Source organism: Gobio gobio (assembly GCF_949357685.1).
Source record: "Gobio gobio genome assembly, chromosome: 15".
Classification (NCBI taxonomy): domain Eukaryota; kingdom Metazoa; phylum Chordata; class Actinopteri; order Cypriniformes; family Gobionidae; genus Gobio; species Gobio gobio.
The window spans coordinates 14,466,220-14,485,155 of record NC_137108.1 but is presented as its reverse complement, the minus strand read 5'-3'; the positions used below and the strand labels follow the sequence as shown (position 1 = coordinate 14,485,155).

Below are 18,936 nucleotides of genomic sequence, written 5' to 3'. Positions count from 1 at the left end.
CCTCTGCTGTCAAAGAATGAATGTGCACTTCAGCGCGTCTCCTCATTCCGCTCGGCTCATGCATGGTCTATTTACATCAGTGCACGTTCCTCTTTGACGTGTTTTTCATTTTAAACGGTTGATGGGTAAAGTATTCTTAAAATTCATTCTAAAAATCGGAATAATTCGTAATAAATAATTATTCACGGTATTTTGAAGTGCCCACGATAACAATATTGTGCATGTTCATTATTGCGGTATATCGTATTACCGTTTACCGGCACATGTCTAATTGTAAGTATACAAGCCTATTGTAGTGTCTCATGAGATTGTGCTCATTGTCTCACAACTCTTGCTCCTGTGCAGAAGAATGTCTGGTTATTACTTTTAAAGACAATTTGCCTAAGCCATAATGTCAAATCAAAAGAATGAATGAAGGCAATTCTGATAACACACATTTATTAAAACACAGAAGAACAACAAATCAAGAACAAGAAAACGGGAACAAAACTCGGGATTAACCAGCACAATTAACTTCTTTTTGTGCAAAGCATAGGCTACAAAATAAATTATGTTAGTGAAATATTGTAAGGTGGTTGTTAGGGCTGAAACGATTCATCGAGTTACTCGATTAACTCGATTACAAAAATTCCTCGAGGCAAAAATTCTGCCTCGAAGCCTCGTTAAATTCCTATGACGCGCACTATACGCGCAGGGATCTGATTCACACGGACCGCTGTTCAATGTTCAGGAAGCACACCATAGCGCGTGATACATTTTGAATTTAGTTTAGATTCTAGATGCCCAGAATCACTATAGTAACTGCATGTTTTACACAGTTTATGTAAGTTGATTACCGTTCTTATAGCTGCCACACACACACACACACACGGCGCGCGCAAGCCCCGAAGCCAGATCGCTTTCACTTTCGTCCTCATAAAGTTTGTCAAGTAAATGCGTTTAAAGCCTTGCCAGTTTGAACATTGAAGCGATTGTGGACTATTCAAAAACAACAATACGGAAAACTTATCCGTTCAGTGCTCAGCTTTTTTCTGTGACACGGAGCCGTGTCACGTCTTTGACAACGAGCGCGCGCCCTGAAGGCAGATCTCTTTTTGCGTGAAGATCGCGCGCGGAGAGCAGCGCAGAAACGCAGTGTCAACGCCGTCCTGTGACTAAAGTAAAGTCACTAAAGTAGCTTAGAAACTCAACTTAACCGTTATAGGCATACATTTGAATACCTTTGAAGTAATTACAAACCACAGCTTCATAATGAATAGAGACGGAATGAGTAATTCACACACACAATCACTCTCTCATTAATGCATCCAAATAAATGTAATGCAGGTCTACTACTGTGTTAAAGGGTTAGTTCACCCAAAAATGAAAATTCTGTCATTAATTACTCACCCTCATGTCGTTGGACACCCGTAAGACCTCCGTTCATATTCGGAACACAAATGAAGATATTTTAGTTGAAAGCTGATGCTGAGAAAGGCTTCACACAGGCCTCCATTGGCATTCAGTACATTGACACTTCCAAGATCCATGAAAGGCACTTAAAACATCGTTACAAAGTCTCTCACCACAGTGGCTCTACAATAATCATACAATGCGACGACAATAGTTTTTGTGCGCAAAAAAAAAATCAAAATAACACCTTTATCCAACTTGTTCTCGACTTCCGTGTGTGCCTCCACGACGCATGCGCGAGAATATGACGTAGCGCCGGTGTTCGGGAATCCATGAAATACATACTTAAGCCCCATTTTGAGCACTACGCCGAGACCTAAAGCACGATCAATGTAGAATCCAACAGCTTAGACACGCGCGTCTTCCTCTGCTCGTAAACAAATCGCTTCTGGGTCATATGTCCGAACGCCGGATCTGCGTCATTCTCGCGCATGCGTCGTGGAGGCATACACGGAAGTCGAGAACAAGTTGGATAAAGGTGTTATTTTGATTTTTTTTTGCGCACAAACTATTGTCGTCGCATCGTAAGATTATTGTAGAGCCACTGTGGTGAGATAGACTTTGTAACGACGTTTTAAGTGCCTTTCATGGATCTTGGAAGTGTCAATGTACTGAATGCCAATGGAGGCCTGATTGAAGCCTCTCTCAGCATCAGCTTTCAACTAAAATATCTCCATTTGTGTTCCGAATATGAACGGAGGACTTACGGGTGTCCAACGACATGAGGGTGAGTAATTAATGACAGAATTTTCATTTTTGGGTGAACTAACCCTTTAATGTATCTGTATCTGATGTACAACAAACATAAATCTGCTCCATAGACAATAACAGCTGAAAGTGAACCGTTTCCTTCAAGTATTTTAAAATCACAAAGAAATGCACTTTTTGCATTTGTTGGAAAAATTCCAACTTTAATAGTAGAAAATCAGTAACACACACACACGCATGCACCCTCCTCTCTCTCGCGCCAGTCAGAACAATCGTGGCAATGCATCACATATGCTTAAACTTTTATGTAGCCACGCAACAATAATTTCAGCATTCACTGTATACACCGGGACGTGATGTAGTGACGCGATGTTTCGAACGGATGCTTCACCTAAAATGCACCGCAATGCAAGTAATGCAAGCCAAATGCAACATTCTATTGAAAATAAATGTATGTATTTCTGCTGTACCAAACTGCAATGAAGTCTCACACACACACACACACACACACACAATACCATAGCAAATAGGCTCACCCCAGAAATGATATATTATTTGTTAGTAGCCTAATAGTAAATGCTGCAGGTGTAGAAATCTACATAAAAGATATTTACTTTGATGTCAGGACTAGATTACAGCATGAAACCTGTTGTGCATATTAATAAATTAAATTGCTTTTCCTCTTCATTTTCGTTATGCATTATTTGTTTTGGTTGTTTAAAAACACAGATTTTTTTATCCGATTAATCGATCGATTAAGTGCTAGATTAATCGATTACAAAAAGAATCGATAGCTGCAGCCCTAGTGGTTGTATGAACTACACGAAAGAACGTTTAAAGAACAATATGCAAAATCAAAATTGATCAACTCCGTGATGGATTGTGAAAAGTGTGTGTAACCTATTGGAAAGCCAGTAATTAGTTGGGTGAGTAAAATTACGAAATTATAATGTTTAAGTAGAAAATAATATTTATGTAAAGAGATACAGTAAAATAAAAATTCAAGTGGAAGAAAGCTACGTTTTTCCCCTCACGTGTGTAAGATTACAAATTTAAGAAAGTACATTGTATTTAGCATTTAGGGTAAAAATGATGATATCAGATTAATTAGTCTGCTAAGCAAATCTTCCAGGCCAGTTCCTGTTTCTCTTCATTGTAAGTAAAATGAGCACCATTTGTCTTTAATGGCTCTTGGAGCCCCTGAGTGAATGAATTATCATCTATGCACTTGAATGACACTTATGCTGATTGAATCTGGACGGGTGACAGTTATGTCTGAGGTGTGTCCTTTTACCTATACAATAACCTATACAATGTTTGCATTCCTTTGTTTGAATGTCTCCTCCCCTGCTGTATAATCCCTCCCCCTAAAATGTAGATAAAATACAATGTACAACTCCTTTAGTTAGACTTGATAACCTCAGCCGAAAGACAGCACGTTTTCTCATTAAAGAATCCTGCTGAAGAACCTATCCAAAGCAGAGTTTCCACCGAAATTACCCGGAACAATTTGTACCATTTGCACCTGCTACTGTCTGCGTTTCCACTGCGGTCTAAAGTACCGGGAAAATTAGGCAAATTAGTCCGGTGATGTAGGACTGCGCGCGGCGGCTGCTCCTCCCAGTCAGCGACGGACAGTAATCATTTTTGCGCGATACTGTCTGCAACAATAAGAAGACGCAAGCAGCGCTGCTTTTGGTAGTTATGTATTGGTTTAATAAAGAGGTCATTAACAAAACGGCGGAAAAAGAGACGAGCACTGATACTAAAGCGTATTCTGAAAGCTTATAAAGCTAGATTTAAAATAAGACAACGTATGTTATTATCAGCTATTACGGACATTGACCGTGAGGTGGCTGAGACGAACACGCGCCATCAGACAGAAAAGAGCAAGACTGATATTTACTGAATGCAGAACGAACGAACCTCGCAAAAGACTTTTAAAACTGCCGGTTGAAATAAAATGCTGCGTGAGTTCAACCAATCAGCATGTTCAGCGCCCAAGTCCCACCCCCGAAAGTTCCCGAACTTTGAAAAAGTACTACCCCCGGAGCAGGGCCGTTTGTAGGGGGAAATATTTACCCGGAACTTCATTTAGACCCTGGTGCCTGCGGTCGAAAACACTGAGTACCACCCCAAAGTTCCTAGTTCCTGGGGAAAGTTCCTGCGGTGGAAACGCAGCTTAAGTCTCCTGGTCTCTTCTTCAAACGAGGAAAAGGAAATTCACAACAGTTTTGGTGCCCGTGACCCGGATAGAGCTCCTCACCTGAATCCAGAATCCAGATTGAAACTTCAAGCTCCAAGATCTGACTACATTCCAGACTGAATTCTTTCTGTACAACCAAGGGTTGGTGAGTGTCACGATCCAAAAGAACCTTAAAGACCAGTACAAATTTGTTTTCCTCTGCGCTGCCAGGGAAGAGTTATCAGACAGCTGTAGGGTTTGGTTAACCAAGTTACCCTCTAAAAAAGTTTGTTTTAGAGATGAAAGTTACCCTCTGTTTTCAGGCAGGGAAGATTGGCTTCAAGCTAATGATTGTTTAAGCCTCTGTTCAGGCAGAGAAGAATTGTTTAAGCCTCTGTTTCGGCAGGGAAGTATTGTTAAGCCTCTGTTTTCAGGCAGGGAACAATTGTTTTTGCCTCTATTTCAAGCAGGGAAGATTAGCATACAGGCTAATTTTTGTGTTGTCCTCTGTTTTTTTTGCGAAGGAAAGTTAACAAGTCTGTTGATCAGAGAAGTTTTAGTGTTTTGATTGTGTGGTAACAAAGAAACTCACAAAAATGTTTAGAAAGAATGCTAAACTGATCCCCACAACTGAAAAAGGTGGTCTCGCAGCTCCTTTGTGGAAAGACAATGATTTCAAATCACAGTTAGGAGTGCAGATGGATTTAATTGTCACAGAGAAAGGTAGGCAACTAACGCAGAAATATGAGATCCATCCAGACAAGACTTGGTCGATTGATGAATGTAAAAGTTTTAGGAGCATGTATTCGCAAGAACAATGTGAAAGGCATTATTTGTTGTCACAGACAATTTGGTTTAGCGCTAGCTAGACAACAGTCTCAGCATATCTCAGAGCTAGAGAAACAGAACAGAGCTCTGTGCTAGAATAGCATTTTGACTAAGAAATTGCACTGCAATAAAGCTGCAGAGAAAACTGATGTGAATGAAGTTAGTCAGCCTGATAACGTTTATCCTGACTTGCAAGCTTTCTTTGAAACAGATGTAGCCATTTAATCAGTATCTGATGTGCCTGTTGATTCAGTGAAGGTATGTGGAGCTAGGAGAAGGTCTCAATGAATTGAGGTAATTGAAAGTATTCCTGCTAATTCTGTTGCCCAAGTTCAAACTGCCAAATTGCTAGGACCTAGAGATGTAGAAAGATTATCCCAGAGCTTACCCTCAGCACGTACACATTTTTCTGACTTAAGAAGAAATTTGTTATGCAAAATGCGTCTCTACGACATGTCGTTAACAAAAGTCACACAGCTGATGTCACAGATTCTAACTGAATCTGAATTCAAAAGTTTTGAGTCTGCTGTTACTGAACTACAACATGCCAGTAAAGGCGATTTGAGAGAAGGTGTTTGAAAATTCTAAAGAATATCATGGGACTCAAAATAGACTGGTCCAGAATCACTGTGCAAAGGAAAGAAGAAACTGCGAATGAATTCACTGACAGATTGTGTCAGTCAGCTGTAACGTACAGTGGTATAGTTGATGATTCTGAATGTGTGCTAGACGACCAGGGAGCTTTTTTTCGCGCCTGGTCAGATGGCCTTTTAGCCAAGTACAGAAAAGCATTGCCATTACTTGATCTAACTTGGTCTAACAAAACCCTTAGAAATAACCTAGAAAGGTTAGCTACATGGGAAAGGGGTGCTGATGTTAAGGCACAAGTGCGAGTAGCAGCAGCTACGTTTAGCATAAGGAATCCAGACAACAGATGGCCTAAGAGAGAAGGCAAATGTAACTACTGTGAAAAATCAGGGCACTGGGAGAAAGAGTGTAGGAAGAAGTTGCAAGATAGTATTTATTCTACTATGCATAATTCTGTTCCTTCTCAGCCCGCCTACAACCCTTAAGTAGTTCAGACAGGGTACACTGAAACTTTTGGACAGCTTGCTTAGGCTCTTCTAAGAGCACAAAAAGAACAGGAAAGTGTTGGGCTGTGAGGAGCTACCTTTGCCCTGTGATCCATCACAATGACAAGAAACTTTTTGTAAAAGGTAGCATCACAGCCCCGAACATTGTTTTACAGCATGCACCAGTCACAAACCCATCCTCATGTATTATGTCTGCAATGACGGAAGTTTTGTTACAGGATGAAATGACTCGTGATTGTGTTACGCTTACATACGCAGCTACGAATGAAATGGTTGAAACTCCCATTGAGAATGCAGAATTGGAGTTGTTAGTTGATGATTCAGCTCATGTGATTGAAGGTAACATTACAGCAGCTGCAGTATTGTGTCAGGGAAGGAAAACCGGGACTCATGTGTCACACGGTAAAGTTCAGGGGCCTCATTTATAAAACTTTGCGTAGGATTTGCGTCAGAAGTGGCGTACGGATGAAATATAGGACGTGCGTACGCACAGAAATATTCGGATTTATAAAACCGTGCGCACGCACATCCTACGCAGTTTTCCCTTAATAAATCACAATCAATTCTAAATGTAGCGCAGCTTTTGCGGCTTCATGTCACGCCCATAGTTGCCCATAAATAGTCCGTGAAACACCCACAAGTTAATATTAATAATTTGCGAAATCATGGCAAACACAGAGAGGAAATCAAAAAAACGTAACTTCACTCAATGTGAAGTAGAAGTTATCGTTGGCGAGGTGGAAAAGAGGAGAATAATTTTGTTTGGAGGGCACAGTATGGGCATTACTAATGCCAAAAAGACACTTGAGTGGCAAAAGGTTGCAGACGCCGTAAATACTGTAGCCTCACAACCTCGGACTTTGGCCGAAATAAAAAAAGAAGTGGTCGGACTTCAAAGTCGAGGCAAAAAAAGCGTCTAGCGCTCCATCGCCAGAGTGTGTCTGCCACGGGTGGGGGAGAGGGGACACCGGAGCTGACCCCTCTTGATGAGAGACTGGCGGCAATTATTGGGGAATCCCTATCCCTATTATCTACGTGGAAATGGGAAATAGTTCAGTGCAAATGTAATTTCTTGCAGTTTTCTGAATGGTTGAGACATACGAATCTATCTATCTATCTATCTATCTATCCATCCATCCATCCATCATCCATCCATCCATCCATCCATCCATCCATCCCCCTAATTATCTATCCGTCTATCTAATTGCATCGAGAATATCAGTTTTTTAGGCTACATTATTTCGTTCTGTTTACCATATTTATGAGGATGAATTGCATAACATGGCAATATTATTGCAGAACATATTTCACTTTTCTTTTTGCAAATGTGTTAATTTGCATTTCTGTTGTAATTTTTGTTTGTTTTACACTGCAGATCGATCAAACGGGTGTTCGTGTAGGCTGTTAATTGTAAGACTTGCTTTGTGAAGTCTTCATGTTATTTATGAGAGGCAGTATTGCCATTTCTTTTACACAATGTTCTACAGTTTCACGTGTTTCTTCCATCTGCCGACAGTGTCGGCATTTCTCATTTCACCCGTTTTTGTGCGTACGCCTGGGTCAGTGCTTGCGTGATGGACCACACATTTTCCCGTCAAGTTTGCTTTTTATAAATACCAATTATTGCATAGAGAGCGGCGTACGCCTTCTTTTGTGCGTACGCAACGTTTAGAAATGAGGCCCCAGGACACGGAACAGTGAGGAGCCCAGGAAAGAACCGAATGCAACAGGCATCTGGGGCCAATCCTTGGGTGAAGATTCCCTCGTAGGCATTCCCACACTAGTCCATCGTTACCTCACTGTTCTTTAAGTGTCACAGGAATTAAGAAACAGGGAAAGAAGGAACAACAATAGCAGACTCAGATTGAACAGATGAGACAACCCTAATGTTTATTGTATTTTAGAACAAATACTGCTCAGTTGTCTTTTGTTTCCTTTCTTACTCTGTGCAAATACCACTTGATGGCTGTCCCCAGACCCATACACACAGACCTTCTCACCTGCGTATAAAGCCACAACCTCTGAAGGACAACTAGACCCACTACTGAATCAACCGTGAAGAAAAAAGAAAAAAAAATACACAACGCAGAGAATCACCTACGGGAACTTCAGTCATCCATCAACATGATCAAGATTGCCTTCTACTCATCATGGACGTCGCACAAAGTGTAGACTCCAGAAACAACATATTCTTAGAGCTGATAAATATGTCAAGAAACGCCATGTTTGCTGGAAAGAACTTTTGCATGCCACACCCGCCTTCAGTAGGAGCAGGAATCCCATGGGTGGCACATGATGGGAGGAACTTCTGTCTAAAACATCCTACCCAGCAAATTCAATGACGGGTGCACCCTGGTTTTATGTTCTCTCCACCCCAAGCTCTCCAGAGCTACATAATTCAGCTCCTACCACCAACAAAGATGGCTGCATTTAAGGACTCACTTATGCACAAACATGGTGGTCAAGTACTCTTGAACAAAATCCAACAAGACATTCTTGATCTTTCAGCAAAACGACATCAGATGACTGAAGATAATTCTTCACGGTTCGCAAACCTGTTAGGTCAACAAATGACTCACAACAGGGTTCTTGCAGGTTTCAGTAAGTCAAATTTAAGACCTTTTTAAGACATTTTAAGACCATGAAGATTGAAATTTAAGACCTATATGACGCTTTACCAACATGATTTAAATCAAAGAAATTAAAAAAAAAAAAAAAAAAACATTTTATTTAAATGAATTCAGTCATTGAAAAAGCATTAATTTAATTTACAGATAAAGCAATGACATAAATAACCCGCTACAGCCAACAAGGTGCCAAATGCCCAAAACCTTAGGTGCAAAATGAATAAGCTAAAACAAACTTCACCCTCAAATAGAATAGATTACAAAATAGCATATTAATAGCCTAATAGAGATTGAACAGGCACGGTTTGGGGAAGATATATATATATATATATATATACCTCGCGGGAATCCTGTCACAAGGACTGTTCCAACCACAAAAGAACATTGCCCGTAAGAACTACACGGACCCTAGTGGCATGTGTGTTTCTGTGTGAACATGTCATTCGTCACTACAGACAATCAACACAGATCAAGTGCAGGGTTTTTCCTACATTGAAATTTTTTTGGCGGCCGCCAAAACAAATTTTTGTCCCGCCAAAGCTTTATTTGATGAGTTATTGTGATTTATGAATGATGTAGAATAGATGCTGCGCATAACCGACTGTCAGAGAGAACGATCAGAGCTCCTCCCCCGCTCGCACGCTCTCTGTATTCAAAATAAGCATTCTTAGCTTTCTAATATTTCACATATTACGTTAATCAAAATCAAAAGGTCAGAAGACCGAATCCATGTTGCACGTGGCGCTATCAGACAATATGTTTTCCTTTAATAACCGCTGGGTGTGAAATGCGCTCAAAAAATATTGACTGATTCTCTGACCAGCTGACATAAACCATACTTTCAATAAACGGGAAACAAATCCTATCCGGTTATGAAGTGTTTTCTGTGTGTTGACAAATCTTTTGCGATGTTCTAACAGACGGGATTCGCACACAACGCGTCTGCTAATGTCCGATTCGCCACCTAATGACTCCTTTGAACCGAATCATTTCAACGACTGGTTAGAACAACTGATCTGTCCAACACTGAACTCACAAATCAGTTTATTAATTTACTCAGAACAATCTGAAATGAGAACACAAGTGTGCTTACCCAATTTAGCAAGAGTGTAAGAGTTAGTTTTAATTATCCACAGTCTTACAGCTTATTTATGTTCATAATGTGTAGTAAAATAAATAGCCTATAAATCACTTAGTTTAGACTGGAGTGAGGTGAACCCAGAACAAAGTTATTAGCTAGCTGATAATTTTATAAAATTGTATATGGCAGAAAATTAGGCTATTTGTTCATTTTTTTAATACTACTTTTTAATATTGATATGATTATATACCAAAACAATTATCAGTAAATAGTGTAAAAATGAGGAACAAAAACAAACATCAAGGTATCCCACATGGAAAAATACTATAGTAAAATTACTATAGTGTTTTTGAACCATACTATAGTAAAGATACTACAGTAAATTGTAGTATATTATAGTATTTACTACACTTTGTTAATTTACTGTAGTATATTTACTATAGTACGGTTCAAAAACACTATAGTATTTACTAGAGTAATTTTACTATAATATACTCTAGTATTTTTTCATGTGGGATCAAAATAAGATAAGCAAAAGTTACAAACTTTCTTTGAATTTATATAAAATGTATTGTCAGTATTGTGCTTGCAGATCACGTGGGTAGGGTACTTTTTTACTGTGTGTGCGTGCGTGTGTGTGTGTGTATGGATGACCATGTCTGTCAGCCACCACCGAAGACCATTTTTGACCCAGGAAAAACCCTGAAGTGATATGTGCCTGTAACTTTTTCCAAGTTACATGACTAGAAGATGGGGCTTATGCTAACAAACATAAGCTATAGAATGGACTGATGAAGGTTTAAAGGTTTGTATTATGTGAGAGTTATTAGAACTCTCAAAGGGGGGAATGTAAAATTACAAATTTAAGAACGATGATATCAGATTAATTAGTCTGCTATGCAAATCTTCCAGGCCAGTTTCTGTTTCCCTTCATTGTAAGTAAAATGCTTATGCTTATGTCTACACAATTACCTATACAACGTTTGCATTCCTTTGTTTGAATGTCTCCTCCCCTGCTGTATAATCCCTCCCCCTAAAATGTAGATAAAATACAATGTACAACTCCTTTAGTTAGAATTGTTGGAACCTCAGCCAAAGAACAGCACGGTTCTCAATAAACGAGTAAACGTCTGCTTAAGATATCCCAACGTCTCCTGGTCTCTTCTTCAAACGAGGAAAAGGCAATTCACAACACGTGCAACCTATAGGGCGGATGAGTAGTTGGGTTTTTAAAATAGCCTAACGAAATTATAGTTTTAAATAGAAAATATTTATGTAAAGAGAAATAGTAAAATATAGAAACGCTTTTTAGTTCTTCAAGCCTTCTCGGGTATTTTCATAATAATAAAGTGCTGATTGACATAGACTTTATCACTATAGAATAGGCCAGTGGTTCCCAAACCAGTCCTGTAGGACCACCAGCCCTGCACATTTTGTATGTCTCCCTATATCTGACACACCCATTTCAGGTCTTGCAGTTTCTACTAATGAGCTCATGAGTTGAATCAGGTGTGTTTGATGAGGGAGACATACAAAATGTGCAGTGCTGGTGGTCCTTCAGGACAGCTTTGGGAACCACTGGAATAGGCTATAAAATAATGCATCGTCTGCCTCATTCTGTGATAAGAAGTCATATCAGCTCACAAACACTCGACTGACTATATGAAGCGAGTTAAAACGTGTTATTGTATTTTGTTGGACAACAGGTTCATGAACGCTTAGTTTTACTAGTTGGTTAAGATATTTGGCGCGTGATGGTTTTTCAAACTCACATTATAAGCGACTTGCAGCAGTAGTTTCAGACGGAGCAGCGTTTACTCCTGAACACAGAGCAGGACCGGGCTAAAGCCATCACAAACGCTATCGGTGTGTTTATAGGTGCAGACATGAGGCCATATTTAGTTGTGCAAAACGAGGGCTTTAAACACATGCTGAAAGTGTTATGACATCCCGTCGCGCACCCACTTCAGTGAAAAGATTGTGCCAGATCTTTATGAGCAGGAGAAGAAAAAAGTTGTGGATGATCTATCCCGAGCATCCTCTGTTGCGCTCACGACAGACGGGTGGACGTCCAGGGGAACGGAGAGCTATGTGACGATAACCGCTCACTTCATCACAGCAGACTGGGAGATGAGAAGTCCGGTGCTGCATACATGCCCCCTCTTCGAGAGTCACACAAGCACTCATCTTGCGCAGGTACTGACACAAGTAGTGAAGGAATGGAAGATAAAGAGGCCCAATACTAGTAATATCCCAGTCACAACTGATAATGCCAAAAATCAAATAAATGCAGTGAATGAGGCAGGACTGGGCCCACAGATAGGGTGCTTTCCACATGTAGTGAATTTGGCATCACAGAAGGGAATCTCAGTCAATAGGATGGACCGCCTCTTTGGGAGGATCAGGAAGGTGGTTTCCTACTTCCACCGAAGCACAACAGCTGCTCATGTGCTTAAAGGGTTAGTTCACCCAAAAATGAAAATTCTGTCATTAATTACTTACCCTCATGTCGTTCGACACCCGTCAGACCTCCGTTCATCTTCGGAACAGAAATTAAGATATTTTAGTTGAAATCTGATGCCTCTGAAAGTCCTCCATTGGCTCAATGGTACTCTACACTCTCAAGACCCTTAAAAGGTACTAAAGACGTTGTTACAAAGTCCATCTCACTACAGTGGTTCTAAAATAACTTTATGAATCGGCGACAATAGTTTTTGTGCGCAAAAAAACCCTAAATAAAGACTTACTTAGTGCTGACGATTTCAAAACAAAGCATCATGAAGCTTCGAAGCGTTATGAATCAGTGAGCCGAATGATATTCGGATCGCGTGTCAAACCGCCAAACTGCTGAAATTTGGCGATTCAAACCGCTGAATCGACTCAGTGATTCATAACGCTTCGAAGCTTCATGATGCTTTGTTTTTAAATCGTCATCACTATGCAAGTCGTTATTTAAGGTTTTTTTGCGCACAAAAACTATTGTCGCCGATTCATTAAGTTATTTTAGAACCACTGTAGTGAGATGGACTTTGTAACGACGTCTTTAGTACCTTTTAAGGGTCTTGAGAGTATAGAGTACCATTGAGCCAATGGAGGACTTTCAGAGGCATCAGATTTCAACTAAAATATCTTAATTTCTGTTCCGAAGATGAACGGAGGTCTGACGGGTGTCGAACGACATGAGGGTAAGTAATTAATGACAGAATTTTCATTTTTGGGTGAACTAACCCTTTAAGACAAAGCAAGAAATGCTAAAGCTGCCTACTCATAAACTCTTACATGATGTCCCAACAAGGTGGAACTCCACTTATGATATGTTGGAGCATTATCTGGAGCAGCAGGCAGCTATACTCTGCATTGACCGACAAGACCCTGAAGAAAAATGTCAAAGACATCATCACCCTGTCTGATGATGTGAGAGTAGCAGAAGAGGTCCTCCAGGTGCTTAAACCTCTCAAAACTGTTACATCTCTGCTGAGCACTGAAACTTCACCATCTGTGTCAATGATCCTGCCACTGAAAACAAGGATTCTACAATCCATGGCTCCAAGTGTGGAAGACCACACCATCACTCGAGATGTCAAGACTGCCATTAGAGAGGACCTGCAGCCCAGATTCACTTCGCGCCCTACTCTACAGGACTACCTTCACAGATCTACTGCCCTGGATCCGAGGTTCAAGTCCCTGTCCCACATGGACCCTGCCCTACGTCAGAGGACATACAGTGACCTCACCACTGAGATTGTGAGCAGTCTGGGCACTGAAGACTGTGATGAGGTAAAGAAAAATTATTTTATTTAAAAATGATAAATTTAAATCTAAATACATTTTTTATTTTCAGTAATAATGGCTTTTGTTATTGTTATTTTATGTTATGGCCACATTTTTCATGTCTATGAAACATAAAAATAAATAATAGGTTTAATTAAATCAACACATTTTTTCCTGCAGGGTCAAGCTGCAGAGCCAACAGGAGCAAACTTGGACACATCTCCACAAAAGAAGTCGGCGATGGCAGAGCTTTTTGGAGAGACCTTTGCCAGCAAAGACATGGACAGCATGACTCCTGCTGACATCATCAAAGAGGAGGTGGCATCCTACCTGGCAGCAAACAGCATTACAGTGGATGGTGATCCACTGACATGGTGGAAAAGCAATGAGTGTAAATACCCTCATATTGCCAAGATGGCAAGGTGCTATCTCGCTGTGCCAGGCTCTTCAGTTCCTTCCGAGAGAGTGTTCTCAACAGCAGGGGACATAGTGACTGCAAAGAGGTCCCCTCTCCCCAGACAATGTAGACATCCTTGTCTTTTTGAAAAAGAATTTGAAATTATAAGCTCAGGTATGCTTTGCTTTCTTTCTTTTATTCTTCTTTGATGATGTTGACATAGGCTTTATTTCACTATCCATGTTTTAAGGAAGATGATGTGCCTTCTTATGTTGAACTTTAAGTTGTTTTTTATTAATGGTGGTCATTGGTCCATGTTTAAAGGAAGGAGATATGCTTTTTTATGTTGCACTTTAAGTTGTTTTTCATTAATTATGTTAAAAAGAAGATATGCCTTGGCTTGTGCACTTTAAATTGATTTTTATACATTTTATATTAATCATTTAAGCGTTAATAAACAAAAAGACAAAACTTATGTTTATTTGTCTTGTTTTTTTTTTTGCTGATCCGAAAAACTATCCGATCCGTGACTCTGATCCGAACCGTGAGTTTTTTTGATCCGTTGCACCCCTAATAGATATCTTTTTTTATCATTGTAGCTATAAGGAGACTGCAATTAAGCCTGGAGTACACAGTACAGGTTTAGACACTCGGGAGCTTGTGAGCCCTTACACATGATACGAGTCAAGTTAACCTGATAATTATGTCAAAGCATTTTGTACACAGCACAGCTGTACATTGCAAGTAGGCCTGTCACGATAAATTTTGCTGGACGATAAATTGGCCAAGAAATTGCGATAAACGATAATATTGTCGTTCTGAGAACATTTTCATCTAAAATAATGATAATGGCATAATAATGCAGGTACACCTTTTCAAAGATCAATAAATGTATTTCTAAAGACTATTTAACTCTGAAAACGGAAAGCATTTTAAATATCCACAATAAATGAACAAAACAACCAAAAAAAAAAAAGCAATGGACTCAGTCTGTTAATAAAAAAATGCACTTGAATAAACAGCTGGAATGGATGATTGTGCTTTAGGCAGTGCTGGGAATAGATACAATTTTTTTTTTCATTTTTCAGTAATTAATCACGATTAATACATTTTTAATGTTTTGATATTGTTTGAATTTCAGTTATTCTCCAAATTAATGTAGAAACAATTTATTGACTGCATATTTTAAATATGTGTTGTAATGTCAATATGTTTTTATGAATGAAGGCCAGTATCACTGATGTCTCTATGAAACATTAATGACGTTACATTACAGTATAACTGAAAGCTACCATTTTAAACATTTAGGCTTAATTTTTTTATTTTAGTGAACTTAAAACAATCTTTACATAAAACCATTATAATAAATATTATTTTACCTTTGCCTTCCCTGTTAGACATATACATAAATGTAATAGTTATCAAACACCTTTCTTAACTGCATAAATAAAACATGAAATATAAATTAATCATCATTAAAGCTACAATTTTCTCTGTTCCCGTTGTTCTTTGATGAACATTAATGACAGGCATCATCAGTGCTACTGTCACTTTAAGAACAACCGCTGACGCGGATCTCACGCGCATCTCATTTCCTCACAACTCTTTAAAGTCATTTAAGACGTTATTTAACTAATTTAAGACTCCTAATATGAGAATACTCAAAATTCTCCCTGTTGTTGTTATTGTTTGTTCATGCGCAAAAGAGAACTCGATGTGAGCAGGAGACTGACGTGCGTCGAGAGTGTGTGTGTGTGTGTGTGTGTGTGTGCGCGCGCGTGCGTGCGTGTGTCACCCCCAATTTCCACCGGCTGCGTTACGGCTCCGTCACGGCGGCGGAGTCAATAGGTTTCCATTAAAGTCAATGAGTGTATTTCCACTGAATGCGTTACAGCTGCGTTCCGACTCCGGCGATCCGCAGCCCTCCGCATCAGATACGCAGAGCTTCTATTTTTGCCGGATGTTGGAGCGCTCCGCAGCACTACAGGGCAGAGTACGCAGGACAGGAAGTCGAGTGACAAAACAGAACAGCCAGAAACAAAATAAAAGATCCGTTTAATTTTCAAAATAAAATATACCGCGCTCATATTTCCCTACACTACACCTTGAAAACGTCATAATGGGTGGAGACAGGCTTGTTTTAACCCCGTTGACACGATGGATGAAGAAATGCTGATTATTGAGGTACAGAATCAACCCATCTTCTATGACCCCTCACATCCTTTTTATAAGGACAACATTAAAAAGGATGCGGCGTGGAAAACTATAGCAGAAGTGATTGGTGTGGATGGTAAGTCACTATTTTTGTCCAAGAAATAAAGATAGAAAGCAAATAGCTAGTTATGTACTCGTAATGAGGAGTTATATAGCTATACAGGTTAAATATTGCGCGATCACACCAGAATTCGCGAGATTACATGGGGCCTCGTGACGTCAGCTGTCAGTCATGACCGCAGCCGTTCCGCAACAAATCCGGACCTGGTGGGTATTGACGGACGACGGAACACGGAGCTGTCACGCAGCGGAGCTGTTCCGCAGCCGGTGGAAATTGGGGGTCAGAGTGTCCCTCGATTAGCTGACATGAGACGCAGCCACACAGACAGGACACTGACAGACACACACACACACACAGACAGGACATTGACATACAGCGCATTCTCTTGTGTCTTGTCGCGCTTAGAAGCATTTACATGTATAAAAGCGTGATCATATAATGTAACGCTCGGCAAAAATGGATATAAAAACGGACGCTGGAAATTATCGAGCTCATTTTTTTTATTGTGTGATTAATTGATTTATTGACTATCGCGACAGGCCTAATTGCAAAATGTTGGAAATCGTTTGAGGTTTCACATTAACACGAAGATTGAAGATTTTCAATGTGTTTGCTATAGCTTAGGATAGGAAATGATGATGATGATTATTATTAGGTGAATAGCAAAGAAGAGCACGGTCAACAAAAACAACTAGAGAGTGTATTTGTATGTGTGGGTATGCTAGTAGCCTATGTGATGTGATTGTATGATCTGGGAATAGGGGAGACCCTATACACTGATCAAATTCAGGCAGCCTCAATTTTTTTAACATGTTTAAAAATTATTGGGAGGAGCTCGTAAGGTACTTGGTTCAGCTCGTAGTTCCTCTCACACCATACGAGCTGTGGCCATATGAGCATAAACGATTTTTAAAAAATGCTTGTGAGCTCTTGCGACAGCAAAAATCACACCATGTAAGCCCGCCATTAGGTTTGCCGCAGAAGTAAAAAACTGTCTTCAGGATGGAAGAAACAGTTCCAATTTGCGTGACTGCCAGTTCTCCCATCTCTGCAGGCATTCACTCCTACAGCACAACTGCCAAATCATTTTTATATCTGTACCAGCTATATACTTAAAAGGCAAACATCTTACCTGTGGTTTTTCTCTTGTCCAGGCCTTTTCCCACACAGTGTAACGCTGCTGTGACCACAGTGGGTTCAGAAAAACCAAGGACCTTCTTTACTGTGCGTTCCACCCATGGCCTCAACTCATCAACCTCACGCTTGGGAAGAGACATGCTGGAGGAAAATTGAACAAACAAACAAAATGTAATGCTAATGTCACAGACTTCAGCTTTGTTATATTTCACATTAATATATACGTCTGATTGTTTATTTGCTCTCCTTTAATACAGGATATTTATAATGATTCTCAATTATTTACTGTCTAAAAGCTTATTAGCCCCTCCTTTGAGTGTTTCCAGCACACTAATCTTCAATAAATGACTAAAACCACTAAAATAAATGGGGCACCGCATAACAGTTTAAAAATGTTTTGTATTTGGTGTGTTTGATTTAGTCTCCATTTATAAATCTGTGATTCCAACATATGCACACACTATTATATATTTTGCAGCACAAGATTCAGTTCAATTGTGTTACTGGCCTCAAAAGTCCACCGCGGTGGCTCTAAAACCTAAGTGTCTCAGAAAGTTAGCAAAGTACTCAATGCATTGCAAAAATATAATTCTGTCCACAGTTATTGACTGCACTGGAAAGTAATATTATTCAGTGTAAGTACTTTCAGAATCGACATTGAGCAATTATTTTCTTTATGACAGTCGTTGCTAATACCAAGTTGTATTACAGTAACAACTATAATTGTGCCAACGATCATCTAATGCCGGAAGTTATGGGTGCTGTGTTAAAGAAGGGTTTCGGTAGCAAACGAACCGAACCTTAACACAAACACTTACCTCTCACTTTATTCAGCTGTTTTACAGCGACCTGGCAAGTTTCCTCGTTAGCTAAAATGCTCGTTTTCCTTCCTCCACACCAAATAACTAAGATAAAAATTAACCGCTAAGTTACTTCTGCAAATAAGGAGAGGAAACAGTCCTGAAATGTTTCTAGACTTCTCTGCACCCACGGTGTTTGCTGAACGTTTTCCAATGGCGAAACGGAAACGGAAGTTGCTGGTGAACGTTTCCTCCGGTAAGCAACGCAACGACACCGGGCACACTGCTGTCATCTGTCGACCTGGAGCGGAACATGTCAAGTCGACATGTTCCGCTCCATATGTTCTTCTTCTTCTTCTTGGATTTTATTGGCGGTTGACAAAGAACACAATGGTGTATTTCCGCCACCAACTGGTATGGAGTGTGGATCAAGACGACTTTTTTATTTATTTTTTTTATTTATTTATTTTTTATTATAATTATATTCTCTCCCACAGATTAGATTCCACAAGAAACTGAAGAATAAAATTATAACACTCATTTCTCGAGTTATTTTGCAGAATATACTTTGGTATAAATTG

General features: G+C 39.8%; 1 protein-coding gene across 2 annotated transcripts in view; it reads right to left on the bottom strand.

The window, feature by feature from the left end:
- prpf3 (PRP3 pre-mRNA processing factor 3 homolog (yeast)) overlaps positions 1-18,713 on the bottom strand; it is a 41,874-nt gene extending 23,161 nt beyond the window's left edge. Inside the window, exons 1-2 of one of the 2 annotated variants that reach the window (XM_079837430.1) lie at positions 18,374-18,713; positions 17,551-17,696 (exon numbers count right to left, since the gene is read on the bottom strand). In XM_079837430.1, coding sequence (XP_079693556.1) covers positions 17,551-17,695 — 145 coding nt within the window. In that variant the 5' untranslated portion in view covers position 17,696; positions 18,374-18,713. The remainder of the gene's footprint in view (positions 1-17,550; positions 17,697-18,373) is intronic. The other variant, XM_079837431.1, reaches the window with a different exon arrangement.
- Positions 18,714-18,936: the final 223 nt, after the last annotated feature.